The 17396-nt window shown below is 55.9% G+C and overlaps 1 protein-coding gene across 1 annotated transcript in view; it reads right to left on the reverse strand.

Annotated features, from left to right (window-relative positions):
* The window catches only part of SNRNP200 (small nuclear ribonucleoprotein U5 subunit 200), a gene marked incomplete at its 5' end in the record, with an annotated part of 18397 nt that continues 1001 nt past the window's right edge, over positions 1–17396 (reverse strand). Inside the window, 43 exons of the mRNA XM_084273819.1 lie at positions 1–381; positions 496–588; positions 678–759; positions 851–1011; positions 1102–1278; positions 1360–1503; positions 1618–1739; positions 1887–2051; positions 2183–2372; positions 2491–2599; positions 2745–2853; positions 3159–3310; positions 3475–3653; positions 3740–3931; positions 4180–4407; positions 4672–4832; positions 5383–5556; positions 5749–5938; positions 6056–6210; positions 6478–6596; positions 6780–6886; positions 7392–7475; positions 7682–7762; positions 7870–8022; positions 8428–8625; positions 8884–9072; positions 9426–9557; positions 9951–10061; positions 10186–10335; positions 10546–10669; positions 11238–11431; positions 11667–11837; positions 12496–12651; positions 12784–12921; positions 13542–13715; positions 13932–14015; positions 14655–14791; positions 14976–15075; positions 15524–15676; positions 15979–16077; positions 16682–16737; positions 16915–17107; positions 17193–17364. Of these exons, the coding sequence (XP_084129945.1) occupies positions 238–381; positions 496–588; positions 678–759; positions 851–1011; positions 1102–1278; positions 1360–1503; positions 1618–1739; positions 1887–2051; positions 2183–2372; positions 2491–2599; positions 2745–2853; positions 3159–3310; positions 3475–3653; positions 3740–3931; positions 4180–4407; positions 4672–4832; positions 5383–5556; positions 5749–5938; positions 6056–6210; positions 6478–6596; positions 6780–6886; positions 7392–7475; positions 7682–7762; positions 7870–8022; positions 8428–8625; positions 8884–9072; positions 9426–9557; positions 9951–10061; positions 10186–10335; positions 10546–10669; positions 11238–11431; positions 11667–11837; positions 12496–12651; positions 12784–12921; positions 13542–13715; positions 13932–14015; positions 14655–14791; positions 14976–15075; positions 15524–15676; positions 15979–16077; positions 16682–16737; positions 16915–17107; positions 17193–17364 (6202 nt within the window). The 3' untranslated portion in view covers positions 1–237. The remainder of the gene's footprint in view (positions 382–495; positions 589–677; positions 760–850; positions 1012–1101; positions 1279–1359; positions 1504–1617; positions 1740–1886; positions 2052–2182; positions 2373–2490; positions 2600–2744; positions 2854–3158; positions 3311–3474; positions 3654–3739; positions 3932–4179; positions 4408–4671; positions 4833–5382; positions 5557–5748; positions 5939–6055; positions 6211–6477; positions 6597–6779; positions 6887–7391; positions 7476–7681; positions 7763–7869; positions 8023–8427; positions 8626–8883; positions 9073–9425; positions 9558–9950; positions 10062–10185; positions 10336–10545; positions 10670–11237; positions 11432–11666; positions 11838–12495; positions 12652–12783; positions 12922–13541; positions 13716–13931; positions 14016–14654; positions 14792–14975; positions 15076–15523; positions 15677–15978; positions 16078–16681; positions 16738–16914; positions 17108–17192; positions 17365–17396) is intronic.

Below are 17396 nucleotides of genomic sequence, written 5' to 3' on the forward strand. Positions count from 1 at the left end.
TGGGTCTTGAGATTTATTCCAGCTGCCAGAGTCACACCTCTGCACAGCTCCATCTATAAAAAAAACACTGTACAAAGCATCGACACCTTAAAGAAAACACCTGAACAACAGGAGAACTGACAGAGAAGCCACAAAAAGGGAGGGGGGACAAACACTGTCGTGCTGGGGGCTGGTGGCTGAGCTATGGGAGTGGGAGGGGGGTCAGCACTGGGACCTGCAGCCCCTCACAGACCGTCCTCAGTCGGAGTCGCTGTCGCTTTCCGCCTCCTTCACGTCCACGCTGAACTTGTACTCCTGGTCGCAGCCCATGTAGGCGTCGCTCATGAAGTACAAGGTGTAGTTGTGCGTCCCCGTGGCCGGAGCGACGAAATCCAGCTTGACCTACAGGAGGAGGAAGAGGCTGGGAGGGCAGCAGGGAGAAGGGGGCACCCTCCTGGTGATCCCAACCCCGTCCGTGGCGGGTGCCGGTCGCTCCCCGGCCCGTCAGCCGCTCACCTTGGCTTTCTGCTGCAGCGTCAGCCGCTTGATGGAGATGAGGCTGTTGGATTTGGAGTCGCCGATCACCACCCACCACCCCTCCTCGCGTTTCTGCCGGAGAGGGAAGAGTTAAAGGGGCTGGGGACACCGGGGGACAACCCTCCTCCCCAGATTCTGCAACCAGCAGGTCTGGCATGTACCTGGGGGAAGAGGGGAGCGATGACGGGCCCGGTGACCTCCTCTTCACGCTCCAGCTGCACCAGCACCACCACGGGGCCCCCGCTGTGTGGAGAGAAGCGACACTGTGGGTCAGGGAGACCCCTCAGGCAGGGGCACAGCACCGAGGGGACCGTGCCACCCCTCCCCACCTCACCTGCGGATGCTTTCCTTCTCCACCACCTCGTAGGACAGCTCGATGTTGGGGTACCGGTTGCAGAACCGAGCGACGTCAGCAATCTGGGCATCCGAGAGCTGCAGCAGGGCATTCCGGTCCTCGTCCTCCATCTCCATGATGTCAAACACGCTCTCCACCCCCTGCAAGGAAGGAGTGTTTCAGCCCCACACTTCCCCAGGGCTCCTTGGTGGGCCAGGGTAGAGCCTTAGAGCTTCCTCCCCCAGTCTCACCTTGTCTGTACAGCGTTTGATGTGCTCAGAGGTGAAGTGTGGCAGCTGCTTGAGGTACGAATCCTTCGACCACATGGCCTGTGTCACCATCTGCGCCAGCTCCATGGCGGCCAGCGCGGGGCTGAGCCACCCGTTGCTGGACAACACGTCCACGCAGGCCTGGATCAGCCGGATCGCCTGGACACGAGGGACAGGACAGGTCAGAGGGTGGGGGACACGAGGCAGGTGGGCAGGAGCCAGCCAGCCCACCCCACACACCTTGCTGAGGATCTCCTCAGTGTCCGACTGTAGCTCGGCGCTCAGCTGCATGCGCGACAAGTGAGCCTGCAGCAGGAGGTTGGTCTTGACGTGGGGGTCGTTGAATTTGGGGTTGGTCAACTTGTGGGGAACTTTCTGAGCCAGCTACGGGGAGAAGTGATAAATCCATCAGTGCTTTGGCCCCATGGAGCTGAAAAGATGGGCAAACTCCCTTCCCCGGTCCCCTCCGGGCCCCGGATCCGCCGCGCTGCCGCTCACCTGCCGCAGCAGGTTGTCCTCGTGGTGCCTGATGGGGATGTTCTCGTACTCAGCAGCGTTGGAGATGATTTCAATCAGCCCTCGCACCTTGGTCTTGGCGTTGAGGGACATGCTGAAGAGCTCTGAGAGGGGCAGAGGGAAAAGCAGACAGAGCATTAAACCCCACGGTCCAAGAGGTGCCTTGGGGCAGAGAACATACAGCCCTGAGCTCAGGGAGAGAGTTACACACCCGACAGCACATGCAGCACGGAGAGGGGCAGAGATCTTACCGATGGTGGTGTAGTTGATGTAGTAGTAGGCAGCGATCATCCCCAGGTTCAGAGGAGCCACGTCCATCTCGTCCTCGATGCTGATGCACTTGGACTGTTCCAGGTCACTCAGGGTCTGTTCCACCAGCTCGGAGAGGTGATCTGAGAGATGCCTGTGCGACACGCCTGCGGGTACAGCAGCATCACGAACAGGGCTCAGGAACACTCCAGGAGGGAGAAGAGCTGCTCTTGTGACAGCAGGCAGAGCCCCTGGGTCCCCGGTATCATCCAAGCCCATCCCCGAGCCCCCAGCTCACCCTGCAGGTTGTAGTAGTTTGGGTTCTGCGTCATCCTGCGGTACAGGAAGGTCCAGGTGAGGTAGTCCACTGCGTCCTGCTTGTTCTCAATGGTCTTGGTGACGATCTCTGCGTTGAAGTGATCGTGCATGCAGTGGTCCAAGTGTGACTCCACCGGAAGGGGCTCGTAGAGGAATTTCTTGAAGAAATCCTACAGCCAGAGGAGCAGAGGGGAGGGGGAAAATAAACTAAACCCCAGCTCCTGCAGAGCTGCATCAGCCTGCCCCGGGCAGGAGGCAGACAGTCTCAGTCCAGAATCGGTGCCCCACCTTCTTGGATCCCTGGCACATGATGACACAACGACCCTCGTCATCCTGCAGCGGGCGATTAGCATGACCCACCATCTGCAGCACGTCGTAGATGGGGTAATCCACGTACCTGGGACACAGAGAGAGTGAGTTAACAAAACTCCACAGGAAGCTACTGCATCTCTCCCACGATTCCCAGCCTCCCTTAGGTCAGGGATGAAGGTGTTCAGGGTTAGGGGCCTCGTTCCTCCAAGCTCAATGCGCGATGGACTCACGCGTGGATCTTGCCGTTGTAGTACTGCGTGTCCATGATGATCACCAGGTGAGCAGAGATGTTCATACCCCAACAGAGGCTGCGGGACGCAACCATCACCTGAACTGCACCTGAAAGGCACGTGGGAGAGAAGTCAGCCCGTGGGCAGAGCATCTCTCTTGGGCACAGAAATCAGGGAGGGGAGTAAGGCTTGTGGGGGGGGGGGTCAGCGCTCAAGCAGATGGGTCTTGGCATACAGGGAGGTCCAGGAAAGACAGTGAAGTTGAAAATCACATCCTGTTTTTGAGTGGGGAAGGGACAATAGGCTTGGGGAGAGCTCTTATTTCCAGGCTAAAGACTGTGGGGCACCAGCAATCTCTTGGGAAAAGGTTTCACAGGGAGAAGAATTGGGGTGTTCCCCACCCGTGCTGCTCACCAGAGCTGAAAAGCTGCTCCACCACCCGCCGCTCCATGGCCGTCAGCCCCTCGTGCAGGTAGCCTACCCCGTTGACAAGCGTCTCCTTCAGGGTGTTGTCATTCAGCTTGTCCAGGTAGGGTACCAGGTCCTTCTCTGCACAGTGCAGGAACCTGCCAGAGACAGGGAGTTAAGAGCCCGCTGCCAGGCCAGCCTGTCCCTCCCTGATGGCACAGCAGACGCTGTGCTACTCATCCCTCAGCCCAGCAAAAGAGCCAAGACCCCCTCCCTTGTCCCCATCCCTGTCAGAGGAAGGATGTGGGCAGGGTGACGTTACCTCTGCCGCTGGACGTCGGAGGCGCAGGTGGTCAGGATGTTGATGGCCGTGAGCCGCGTCTGCTTGCGGGAGGGGACGAAGACGATGACGGGCTTCTTGGGCGAGTGCTTCATGATGGCGTGGTACACGGGCTTGGCCATGGAGAGCAGGCGAGTCTGCGTGTGGCTGATGTTGAAACCCTGCAGGGGAAGGGGAGCAGGCAGGAGGTTGACGCCGTCTGGACAGCAGGCAGGAGGGAAAGGAGATGGATTGAGCTCAGCTGTACCTGGATGTGCAGCTCCAGGGGCACGGGGCGGACGTTGGGGTGGAAGTTGAAGGTGGAGGTCGCGCTGCAGCCCAGCCAGTGAGCCACGTCCTTGGCGTTGGACAGGGATGAGCTCAGGGCCACGATACGGATGGGGCGCTCGATTTGGGAGGAGATGTAACGCATGCGGGAGCAGATGACCTCCAGCACAGGCTGTGGGCAGGACAGCAAGGGTTGGAGCAAGAACAACGAGCTCTTCTGTGCCACTGCAGCCACCTCGAGCCTCAGCTCCCTCACCCAGGGAGACCACAGGGAATACTGCTCCCAAGCTTCCCTCCCAGGTCCCTCCCACACCAGCCCAGCCCAGCTGCAGGAAAAGCTGTCCCTAGGCCTGGTGCCCACCCCACAGCAGCTCTCCTGAGACCAAGAGGAGCAGCACCCTCCTGGCCTCGCAGCCTCACCCCATTTTCACCCCCGATGAGGTGCACTTCATCCACAATGAAGAGGTTGACGTTCTGGACGTTCTTGCGCTGCTTCCAGCGTCGTGAGAGGATGTCCCACTTCTCAGGGGTGCTGATGATGATGTTCCCTTTGCCCAGCAGTTTCAGGTCGGTGCTGGTCTCTCCCGTCAGCAAAACCACCTTCTTATTGAGGCGCTCTTGGAACTTTTCATACCAGTCCAAGAAGACCTGCCAGAAGGAAGAGCCAGGAAGGGACTCTGTCATCAACCTCAAATTAGAACCAACCCTACTAAACCCCCAGCAACACACACTGACATCAGCAGTGGGACAGCATCTCTTTGCTCCCAGAGACCACAATTTAATGAAAGACTCCAGACTCATTGTGAGGGACACGAGCGCAGAGAAGGGATGAGAAGAAGTGAAAGAGAGGATAGGAGGGAGCAAATCCAAGCTGGGGCAAGGCTCTGGTTCTCCCCTGGCTGCCGGGCTTACCTGCTCTGCCAGGGCCTCCATGGGGGTGATGTACACGCAGCGTCCCTCCGAGTTCTGGAGCAGCATCCTCAGGATGGCAAATTCTGCACAGATGGTCTTTCCACTTCCCGTGGGGGCACCCACAAACACGTTGTCGTCGCTGTTGTACACTGTGTTAAACACTGGGGAGAGGTGGACAACAAAGAGAGCGTGGTTTAGCCAAATCTCCATGGATTTGTATAGAAACGGGCAGGGAAAACACAGCCTGGGCCCAGCCCACATGAAGAAGAGCTACAGAAATAGCTGTGAAAGGGTTTTAGCCTGGGATCCATTGAAGGAAATGGGCTCTGTTCTGTCACAGCAGCTCCTAAGCATGAATCCCCTACTCTGGCTAAGCCCAGGCAGAGGAACACAGACAGGGCAGCTTTGGGTCACTCATGAATTCATCCCCTCTGGGGCTGCCCGGCTCCCTTGATCCCCAGGGAGCTGCTGCTTCCAAATGGCCCTGGACTGGCTGCTGTGTGCACTTGAGGAATACACTGAAGATTTCCTGGCTGATGGGGAAAGATTCCAAACCTTTTAAGGCTCCAGGAAGTAGAGGGAATCCACTGTTTGCTACAGAAATTCCTCGAGTTACAAGAACACACCCCACGAAGCCATGACCATGAATACTGAGAGGGCCAGGGTGCACCAAGAGCCAGTTTGGAGGCAGAGGGCAGAGGCCATACCCACCCTGAGTCTGGATAGGGTTGAAGAAGGGGAATTTGTCCTGGTAGAGGCTCTCGAAGGCGCTGTTCCGCAGAGCCGACACCGGCAGCGGCTGCAGGTCCAGCAGCTCGGTGGGAGGAGGGTACTTCTCAGGGAGGATCAGGTGGCGGAAGGAAACAGGCAGCTGGGTCTCACAGGCTGTCAAGAGACAACGGAAGAACCATTTTCATCTCCTAAAGCATTCCAGCCGTGTCATCCCTGAGCTCCCTCTGCCAAGGGCATTCCCAGCACAGAAGTCTTTCCCCTGGTGCAGCACCAGGAGAGGCTCTGAGCTGTTCCCCAGGGAGAAGAGCTGCTGTGTAACCGAGGTGCTCTTGGCACTAGACTTACAGAGCCAGCGGTCGGAGACCACCCGGATGAAGTACTGGGGGGGCAGCGGCTCAAACACGGGCACGAAGAAGGTGACGAGGTGCTCGTCCTGTGCATACTTGGCTTTCAGCAGGAAATACTCATGGTGCAGGATCACTTCGCTGTCCACATCCTCCACCAGGATCCAGAAAGCTTCAGACGATCCGTGTACCTGAGCAAGGGCATCTGTTAACCTCTGGATCAGAGCCCCGGGGCCAAACCCAGCCCTCCCCAATGCAAACCCGCCCTCCTCATGGTAAGTCAGCCTGGTGGGAGGTGCACAGCTCACCTTCTCATCCCACTGGAAGTCAGGGGCAATGGTGAGCTCTACTTTCAGGGTGGAGCGGGTAATGGGCTGCAAGTGGACTGAGAGCTCCAGTTTTGGGAAGAGATGTACGTACTTGTGGATTGTTTTACCCATCTTGGGCATCCGGATCAGTTCCCCTGCAAGAGAAAGGTGCTGCCGTCAAGACAGACGGACAACAGGGTGACCAACGGCTCCCCAAGTCAGCAGGATCGGTATCGGCAACCCAAGCAGCTGGAAGGTGCCAGGGTGAAGCCTCTGCCCTGCCCCAGCTGTACCAAACCCCTCAACAGTTCTGCCCCTTCAATCAAGACAGCAACAAGCCCAGAGTTTCTGGGTGAAAACAGGGCAGAGGAGAGCAGAGGGGCTGACACCTCGCCCTGCCACCCCCTGCCCCGGCTCCGTACCGATCTCGTTATGGTTCAGGTCGTAGAGCCTCTCAAAGGGGAAATTCTTCTTCTCAATTTTCTTCACCACCTCTTCAGGCAGCTTCTTGAACTGGCGCAGCGGGCACATGGACTGCCACCTGCGAGGACAAGCAGAGCAAGATGAGACGAAGCCTTCAGAGCACCAAGGTTCCCCACGCTGCCAAAGACCAGCTCCTTGACCACCCCCAACTCTCCTTCCCCAGCTCTGCAGACACAGCCAGGCTACGCTGAGGAATCACATCCAGCCCAGGATGGGAAGAGACCTCTGAGACCTCACTTACATCCGCTTGTCGATCATCTTGCAGAGGTTCAGGGTCTTGTCGGTGAGCTGGGCCCAGCCACGGTTCAGCACGATCTCGAAGATGGCACGCATCAGCCGCCCAGCAGACTGGGGAACAGAGAGCAGCTCTCAGAGCTTCGCTGTCATCCTCACATTTAACTTGTCCTGCCTTTCTACCCATTTCCCTGCCCAGCCACAGGGTAATGGAACAGCCTGATCCACTAGCTCAGGTTGCCCAAAGCCCCGTTCAACCTGGCTTTAAACTCTTTCCAGGGGGGCATCCACAGCTGCTCTGGGCACCCTGTGCCAGGACCCCCACCCTGAGAGAGGAGTCAGCAGAGCGATTACTCAATTCCCAGTGCTGGGAACTTGGCCTGTGGGTATTACACTGTAGAGATCAAGCACTGAATTATCCTGATTGCAAGTTGGGGGCTCCATCAAAGATCTAATTCCCATCGGATAAGGGTTAGAGCTTCTCAGTGCTCACAGCTCGAGTCTATTTATGACACAAACTACACTTCCAAGGTGTTAATGTGTGTCTGAGACTGAGACATGGCTGGACTGCATGCACCCAGCTGAAATGGAGAGGCCCCAGCCGCGCTTCCTCACCCACCTGGGTAACGTACACCATGTCTGCCATGAGAGCAAACCCTTCCAGCTTCAGCTGCGAGATGAAGGCCTGGAGGAGCACGTTGATCTGTGGAAGCAGAACAAAGAGAGGTTCTCAGCACCCTCCACACCGAAACCTGATCCTGGTGCATCAACAGGAAACAGTTGTCCTTCACCACAGCCCCTTGGGCTCAACCAGAGACAAGGAATCCCCCCAGCAGAGCAGCATTTACCACGACAGCTCTCCCGAAAGGACCACTGCTCCCCTGAGGCAGGGGGGCAGGCTGGGCTCACCTTGGCACTGGGCTCCTCTATGCTCTCCTTCACTGGGATGGGAACTCGCTCCAGCAACTTCTGAAGCTCAAGCTTCTCCTCCTGCAGGAAACCAAGGCAAGGAGACATGAGAAGAGTCTTGTAGGGCAACCTTCAGACCTTCCCCTGCAGCGCCAAGGCCTGTCTCACTCGGGTGCCTGGCTCCATACCTCCCTCACGGTGATGTTCCGGAACTCTGAGGACAGTGAGAAGACCCGAAACAGCTCGATTTCACTCAGGGTGGGTTTCAGGAGCTGGTTGTAAGTTTGCACGGTCTCGTTGGTGATGTAGTAGTGGCTGGCGATGCGACCCAGCTCCGTCACCTGCCGCAAGGACAACAGCCAACGTGAAGCAGCCCAACAACACCCATGTGGTTCGTGGCGCAGGCGACCCCAGGCAGACTAAGCACGAGCTCTCAGGCTACAAACCCCCTGGGAAAGCTGCCTTATCCAGCATACAATTCCAAACACCACAGGCTTCCCCCTTCACACTTCACTGCCTCTGAAGCGATGAAAACGCAATGGGAACAGCAGTTTGCTTAGGAGGCAGTGGCAAACACCCAGCAGCCACAGACAGAGGCTCAGGTTTCACACCAGCACACTCTGCTGGCAAACAGACACCCGACAGCAGCACAACCCGTATCTAAACAAGGCGCCTCTTGCCCCTTTCCCTTGGCCAGAGGATGCTCCCACCCAGCTCCCTTGCACCTCTCCCAGGTCCTGTCTCACCTGGAAGTTGCCCGTCTTCTTGTCGTACTTCACCAGGTTGTTCTTGTCCAGCATGAGGGCTGCGGTGTGAACCAGATCCAGGCGGCGCTGGTCCAGCAGCGGGTCTCCCTTCAGGTCGTCGTGGGATATCCCGTAGAGGGTGGGAGAGCGCAGCATTCGGATGTACAGGTAGGTGTAGCCCAGCCAGTTCACTGCATCCTGAGGGAACACAAAGGTGCTGGTCAGAGCCAATGAATGGCAAGCTGGGACCACGATCTGGCTCAAAGCCCAGTGCTCCCAGTGTGGGACGTGGCAGGCTGAGCCCAGCTGACTCCTGACAGGTCAGTGTTAAACCAGAGTTCTCCAACACCAGAAAAATATTAACCCATTAAACAGATCATCATCCTTCAGCCCCTGCAGTTCCCTCTGGGTCTCAGGAGCACACATAGGACAGGGAAAGCCAAGCCTGGCACTTGCCTTCGCGTTCTGGACGTTGCCGAGCACGGTCTCTGCGTTCAGCATGTCCGGGAGCTTCGACACCATCTGACTTTCAATGGGGAGCTGCTGGTTGAGCAGGGACAGGTAATACTGCAGCTCACCATGGGACGTGATGAGGATCCCCTCTCCTTTGGTATCGTACTGAGGCCTCCCAGCACGGCCCAGCATCTAAGAAACACGAAGGTGAAGGCAGGAAAACGTAAGCAAAGAGCTTTTTCCTTGGCAGTTTCCCCTCACTGCTGTGTCCTGGGGCGTTACTGCCAGATCACTCCATCTCCTGTTCACTTCTAGCTGGCAGGAGACACATGGAAATCTCTCAGCTGTGTCTGGCAGAGGAATCTGGCCTCTTCTAGCACTGATCAGCTTCCCCCACCCTCAGAGCAGGGATTTCTAGACAGTAGGGACAGGCAGCGACCCCACCAAGAAAATACAAAAGCTGACCTCACATGTGCCTCAGAGGGAAAGAAAAAATCCCACCCCCCCCAAAGATCCCAGCAGCATCTTTGTTACCAGAACCTCACCTGTAAGATGTCCAGAGCACCCAGCTCGGTCCAGCGCCCCTTCTCAGGGCTGTACACCTGTGTCCCCTTGATGATGACAGTGTGAGCAGGGAGGTTCACACCCCAGGCCAGCGTGGCTGTGGAGACCAGCACCTGCAGGAGCAAGACAGCGATCAAAGCCTTCTAGGAAAACAGAAACAGGTCTACAATGCCAGTCCCAATATTAGAGACACACACAAATGAGACAGAGATGGAGAACTGGGGCTCTCTCAACAGCTTAGCAGAGGAGGGACAGAGAAACAGGAAGATCTTTGCCCCAATTTCCCAGCACTGCACAAGCCTGAGAAAATCCTTTCCCTTCCACTGGTAACACAGCCAGGGAATTGTTCGGATGAGGTTTTGCCAAAGAGGTAAGTGAGAAGGAGCCAGCCTGCTCTGGGACAGACCTCCAGCTTTAAACACCCAGCTAGGCCTAGGGCAGAAGGTTTGACCCCTCCACTCCCAGCCACGTGCTTTCAGTCTCTGCTCTTTACAAGTGAGACTCACCTGGATGTGCTTGTCAGCAAACAGATCCTCTACCAGCGTCCGGTCCACGCGCGTCATCCCAGCGTGGTGGATGGCAAAGCCGTAAGGGAGGAGATCCTTCAGCTCCAGGTTCTACAGCACAAACAGAAACCAGGTTTTCTACCTGGGCCAAGGAGAGAAGCAGCACCTATCCAAGAGGAGTGGCAGCAAAACTCCAGGGAACTGGGAGTGCTGTGCTCCTGACTCCTGCGGTTACCTTGCACTGCTCAGCTTCGGTCCTCAGAACCTCAGTGGAGGCTGAGCCCTCCCTCAAGAAGAGGCCCAGGGTGTCTTTCTCCAGGCACATATCCCTGATTGCACGGGCAGTTTTCCCAGTCTCCTTCCTGGAGTGGACGAACACCAGCACCTGTTAAACAAGCAGACCAGTACCATCGCTGGGAGAGGAGTGACAGAAGCGACTGGTCACACAATACATCAGACACAGAGAGAAAACCTGTCTTCCTGCCTCAGCCACCCAAACCACCCCCCTCTCCTGCACTGCGGTGCTTCTGCAGCGATGCACCTCCAAAGAGCCTCCCCAGCAAGAGACCAGCAGGCCCAGTAAAACCAATCAAACCTGGTTCTTCCCAGCATGCTCCATGATCTTCTCATAAACAATCTCATTCATTATCTGGAAGCGTTTGATTGCTTTCTTCTCTGTAATCCCCACATAGGTCTGCTCTAGGGGCACAGGCCGAAAGCTGTGAGGGTAAAACACACCAAAACAAGTCCACAGAGGAGCAGAAGAACGTGGAGAAACCCCCATACACTGGGGTTGTTGAAAGGCAACTTGTGTTTCGTGCTGCCAAGTTCAATGGGTTCCTTTGTGCCTCAATTTACTCGGAGGTTTGAGGGCTGCGGTTCTGTCTGGACAGATTACACAGCAGGAAACAGTCACATCTATTCCTATTTCCTGGAATTTGCTACACACACAGGGCCTACAGAAACCCTGGTTTAGGCTTCCTTCTGACAGCTCACACAGCAGACTTTATCTGCCTTCTCTGAAGCATCCTCTTACACGTTTGACAATACAGGAAGCCAGGCACGTGTTTTGAGGCTGTATTTAACTGCTCAAGTCCTGAACACGTGTTTACCAGCTCATCTAGGAGCAAATAAGTGCACACTGAGAGTAGGTTGAAGGTCCAGTGACCCCCAGCACCATCTGACAGATGAAAAACTGCTTGTCTTTTTTAAAAGACAAGCCTTTCCCAGCTCTCAGCAACTGCCTGCCAGCTGATGGGGCAGACCTCTCCCAACTTCCCATGGTACCTGTTATCAAAGTAGAACAAGCCCTTGGCCGGGTCCACTCGCAGGAAGGTGGCCACGTCCTCATAGTTGGGGAGGGTGGCGCTCAAGCCAACAAGCCTCACGTCCTCCTGAGTCATCTCGATGTTGCGGATGGCTCTGGCTACCAAAGACTCCAGGACAGGCCCTCGGTCATCGTGCAGTAGGTGGATCTCATCCTAGAGAGAGGCAACAGAAACAAGCTGGCTCCATTTACCCATTTTTGGTGTAGTTTCTTAGCAGACTTGCTTGCACGGACTGAGGTGCGCTCATCCTGTGCCTGAGGACCAAGCACCAGAGGCACCTTCAACCACCAATGCGCACTCAGGAGCTGCAACACCATTGGGAGACCCAGCGCCCATCATCGCCCCTCTCCTCCTCCCCCAGGGCTCTGCAGGCACCAGTGCTGCTCACCAGGATGACCAGTCGCACCAGCTGGGTGTAGGTACGTTCTCCTCCCTTGCGGGTGATGATGTCCCACTTCTCTGGGGTGCAGACAATGATCTGGGTAGCGCTGATTTCCTCCTTGCACAGCTGATGGTCTCCGGTCAGCTCGGCCACGTTGATGCCGTAAGTCGCCAGGCGCTGGGGAGGAAGCCACAGGCTGTTAGGCTGGATAACCACGTCACAGCCTCAGAGCAGCACAGCCCTGAGACTCTCACAGGTGAGTTTTGTACTCATCCTGCTACAGCACCCCAAGAAACACGCAGGTTTCACAGCCCATACTGACAGGAGAAACCATCAACACACAGAACCCAGAGCGCAGACCAGGCAAACCGGGCTCGAAGGCACAACCCAAACTCATCCTCTCCCCAAAACCTTCTGCCAAAGCTTAAATCCTTCAGAGTAACAGGAGGAACCCAACACAATGGAACTCATCTTTATCATAGAATCATAGAATGGTCTGGGTTGGAAGGGACCCCAAGGATCACAGAGCTCCAACCCCCCTGCCACAGGCAGGGACACCAACCTCCAGCCTGGAGCTACACAAGGCTGCCCAGGGCCCCATCCAACCTGGCCTTGAACACCTCCAGGGACGGGGAATCTACTACTTCTCTGAGCAGCCTGTTCCAGCCCCTCACCACTCTTTCTGTAAAAAACTTCCCCCTAATATCTAATCTAAACCTTCCCTCCTTTAGCTTTAGTCCATTCCCCCTTGTCCTGCCATTATCTGCTCTTTTAAAAAGCTGAATCCCCTCTCAACCTACAGTTCAAGCAGGGCCAAGCCCAAACCCCTCCTTACCTTCCCGAAGCTGCCCACCATCTCCTGCACCAAGGACCTCATGGGAGCGATGTAGATGATCTTGAAATCGTCCACGTTGATGGTTCCATCCATGTTGATGTGTTTCCCTATTTCCCTCAGCATGCACATGAGCGCCACGTTTGTCTTCCCAGCGCCCTAGGAGACAGGCAGAACCCATCCCATCACATTCCCATCTCCCCCAGGACAAACTTTAAAGCCTGCCTGGCCCTGGGCCATCCTCACCAACAGAACATCCCTCCCCTGACTGCCCATGGCAGGCTCACTCACCGTGGGAGCACAGAGCAGCAAGTTCTCATCCGACTCCAGCGCGGCACGGTAGAGTTTGCTCTGAATACGGTTCAGTGTTTTAAACCCCTCAAATCCAGCCTGGGCATATTTGGGCAACTTTTCCACAGAAACTAATTGCTGGAAAGGGAAAAAGATCAAGTTCAACACCTGCTTCAGTACCTTGCAGGCTGCAGGGTGTGTGTGAGATCTCAGAGACACCCCCCAGGGAGTAGCAGAGTAACACTGTCTTTGTACAGCCAGAAAAGAAGCCCCAGGGGCTGTGAAGTAGGTTAAGAAGACATCAAACAAGGCTTGTTAGTTGGCCTGTGTGCCCCTGAGAGTACAAGGCAGAGTTGGCTACACCATCAGAAAGGCAAACCCCCACCACGTCTTTGTGATGGAACAGATTGGACGTTTCTGCCGCCAGCACTGATCGAAAGAGTCGAGTTATCACAGGAACAGCAGGCAGATCTCTGGCCAAGACTGCACAGTATTTGAGGAGGGAGGAAAAGCAGAGCCAAGGGCTCAGCAGAGCAGCTAAATGGGGAAGGAGAGCCCCAAAACAGAAACCACCAGCACAGGACACACGGTCAGGGAGTGAGAAACTAGAAATCAGGAACTTTTCAGGGCTGCTCTCCAGCCTCACAGACAGGGCTGTGGACCCTGTCTTGCCAAACCCCACACAGTTTGCACAGACCCACTCTTGTCCAGGACCCTCTGGCTGTTATCCCTTCCCTCCAGCACATCAGATCACCTACCTCTTCAGAGCCAAAAGGCTTTGGCTTCAGGGCTGGCACGTGCACCTCCTCGTAGCCCTTGCGCTGCCTGCGGAAGGAGCCGTCGGGGAGCTGGCATCGCTTGTTGGCCATGAAGTGGCTACCTTGGGCAAACACCAGATCCTCCAAATCCAGCACCTGCCGGGGAGCCAGTGCCTGGGAACAAGAACAGGAAAGGGGGAAGGATCAGAGCACAACTCCCTCCTGCTGTTTCCACCCTGGGACTGAAGGAAAAGCAACTGCATCCAACTGGCAAGGGCTTCTTTAGTATGTCAGGGGATTATTGTTGGCATCTTCCTGCCCGTGTCACTTCAGATACTCTTTCTGCACTGGCCAGAAAGACTATGAACAGATGACTTCAAAGACTTTTACCTCCCCTCCTTGGTCCAGATCCATGGTCTCCAAGTCAGTATCCATCCGGGACTGACGAACACGTTCCCGGCGAGAACGTTCCTCCTGTGTGAAGAAACCAAGGACTCAGCCCCAAGGAAGAGCTGCTCTTGAGCACGGGCATTCACCTAACCAGAACCCCTCACTTTCAGCAGTAGAAACCAGTGCCCCTAAGGCCAGGGCATAAACCTGCCTTCCAGGAGAGCAGATGACAGGGAAAAAGCAATGCCCAGGAAAAGCCCAGCCTGCTGCTGAAAATGGTATTAATCCCCCTCAAAATGGGTGACAGAACTCTTACTCTCCTAACTCTCTCTCTGATCCTGCATGCCAATAAACCTCTTGAGTGTCACATTCCAACCCCAAGCAATGAGGATTCCAACCCCAGAGTGCTTTATTGTGGCGAGCCGTGCGGTGGAACGGTCCTGCTACGGAACAGTCACCTCTGGCATAAAACTGCCAGGCTTCCTGGAAAAGCAGACACCCCAGAGACCCAGAAATCACAAGTGGGTCAATATCTGCCCCCCCTCAGCTAAGGCTGAACCACCACCAGCTACGCAACACTTCCTATGGTTTCCAGATCCCAGCTGAGTCAGCAGCTGCTCTCACGAGCAGCACATGGGACACGCAGCGCGGCAGCGGCCGCAGACGGCGCTGAGGTTGCCACCTTCCTCCTCTCCCCCTGCCCCCAGTTCCCCCTGGCCCTACCCGAATGAGATCTTCCTTCTCTGTCTCATGCAGCTGGTACAGGAACTTGGACAGCTCAGGATCCGCTTCCATCTTTCCCATTATCCTTTCTTTTTCGGCTTCGCTTTGCGCGCTGGCCAGCAAAGTGCAGTACAGGACTGGAAGAGAATTCAGGGGTGGCAGGAGGGGTTAAGGGTTGAACCACAAGAAAAGAGCAAGTTACAAGGGCTGAAGCTCCACACAGCAACACTGGGGGCAGTTAAAAGGCCTGGAGTTGTGCTGGAATCACTCAGAGCAGCAGGCCAGCAATAAAGTGGGATGATCAAAGAGAATGTCACTCACTCATCATCCGGTGCTGTCGCAGGACTTTGATGAAGTCGAAGGTGTTAAAGCCCAGGAGCAAAACAAGCTGGTTCTCACATTCCCGGTCGTCACTTGCAGTCTGGGAGAAGGAATGAGGAACAGTTACCTCCGTGCCCCACAGAAGACTCCCCACTTCACACAGACCTCAGCTGGAGCAAACCACCAGTTACAGGCAAGACGAGGCACCTGGATCAGAAATCCCATCCCATCCAACTCCCTTTCTTCCCCAGAGAGTCACTGTGCCCTTTGCACATGAGCATCAGCACCAAGACGAGAGGGGAAACAGGTCCCAAACACTGACAAACCCCTATCATCTTCCCCACAGCAGACTTCTTTGCCTATTAAGACTAATTTCAACCCACTCTGGCACTTATCTACCTTATTAACAAACATGGCACATCCACGATTGTGTGTAATGGTTTGAGTTGAAGAACCACAGGTAACGAGTTGTTGGGGCAAACTCCTTTCTACCAGATGGGGAGGATCCATGAGGCTGCTGAGATCCTGAGGATCAGGAAGACACTGACCTTCAAAATCTCCAGCACTTCATCTGCTTTCTTCTGGGAAACGATGGCGTCGTCGTAGAAGCGGCTCAGCTGGCGCTGGAGCCAAAAGGCGTCGATGTCACGAGGATGCAAATCCTTCTTCTTCGAGCTCATCAGCTCACCCGACGCCACAAGCTGAAGAAAACCACAGGAAACATCAGTTCCCTTCAAGAGAAAAGCAAGGCCACAGCCTCTGTGGTGTGGTGTGAGGCGTCAGGGCCACTCTCAATTCAACAGGGGGGAGGCAGAGAACCAGCAGATGCAGCCAGGCTGCCAGAATCATTAACATTCACGTTCATTTTGGCCTCTCTCAAACACCTCTGAGGCTGCTCTGCACCCACGAACAACCTTAACTCCACCCAGAGACCAAGAGGATCGCCCTCCCCCTCCTCCAGACAGCCCCCAGCCCCTGCTGCACGTGCCCCTCAGTGACTCACGTTAGCTGAGAGCGTGCAGCGGACGACGGCTTCGTCTCCCTCCATGTCGTCATCCGACGCCTCGTCACGCACTTCGCCGTAGATGTCCTCGTCACCCTCCTGTTGAAGGAGCATTTCCAGTCAGAGGGTTTTGCACATCCCAGAGAGAAGCTTTTCCCTGACAGAAATGAACCATCAAAGCAGCTCATCCCCCAGGGAGGGCAGCCTGCCTCGGGCCTCGCGCAGGAAGAAGAACGCTGCCGCTCCAGGACCACGTGGCAAAGGTTGTTATTGCTGCTCTCTGCACAGAGGTTGTGTCAGTGACTCCCCCAACCATCTCATATCTGCCTCTCTCATCGCTGCCTCATTATCCTCCCAAAAAAACCCACCCCAATCCCTGGCAGTGTTCCCATGAAACGCTTCCCACACCACGTTCAAATGTCTCTCTTCCTCCTGCTCTGTCAAGATTCCCCACGAGATCTAAATATCACCATCTGTTTTCCATCCTGCTGACTCAGAAGCAGCCTTGGATTAGCAGGATAAGCAACAAATCCTCCCCAAGCTGGGAAGCAGTGTCTAAAATAATCCAGCTTCTCCTTCCTGGCAGAGATCTCCCAGCCCAAATCCGCGCCTCCTCCCCGAGGGGACAAACGTGATCCCTGCAGAGCGGCTCTGAGATAAGGGCAGAGCCTCAGCTGGCACCCAGCAGCCTCTCATCTCCTACCTCCTCATCAGACTCAAACTGCACGTTCACCCCGTACGTCTCATCGATGTTGTCATCTGTAAGGGACAAAGGGAGGCAATTCACCTGACAACCCAGCACCACACACACAGAGCTGGGTTTAAGTGCTTGAAACCTGCCCAAACATGGGGTGGTTTTGTCTTCACTGTGCACAAACACCACCCTGGAGCAAGGACAGGTTTGGGTGCCACCTTCCCACCTCCCCCATCCCTTACCCATGTTCTGGATTTCCTTGTCTCCGCCGTAATCCGTGATCTTCTTCCCCAGGTTGACCAGCACGTGGTAGCGGGTATCATCGGTCTGGCCCAGCAGCAGGTCGATCTCTTTCCTCCTCTCCTTATCACGCAGCTTCTCGTTCTTCAGCACCGCCAGCACCTCGTCCGCCGCCCCGCAGAGGATATCGCGCGGCTGCCAAAAGCCACCCGCGCGTCACGCGTCACGCGCCAGCCACACCCGCCCCGTCAAGGCTTCCCAACCCCTTCCCCATCCTCACCTGGTCTCCCAGAGCTGCCTGAATGAAGCTCAGCAGCACCTCGTAGGTCTCCCGGGTCTCCTTGGTTTTGGGTTTGTAGATGATCCCTACCATCTCGTCGATGCCCTCGGAGAGCAGGGTGTAGCCCTTCATCTTGTTGATGTCGTGCCGGTCCTCGTCACGCTTCCTCCTCCTGCAGAAAGAGGAGAGCCCCTGGGTCAGCCC

Source organism: Gallinula chloropus (assembly GCF_964237585.1).
Source record: "Gallinula chloropus genome assembly, chromosome: 21".
In the NCBI taxonomy this organism is placed as follows: Eukaryota; Metazoa; Chordata; class Aves; order Gruiformes; family Rallidae; genus Gallinula; species Gallinula chloropus.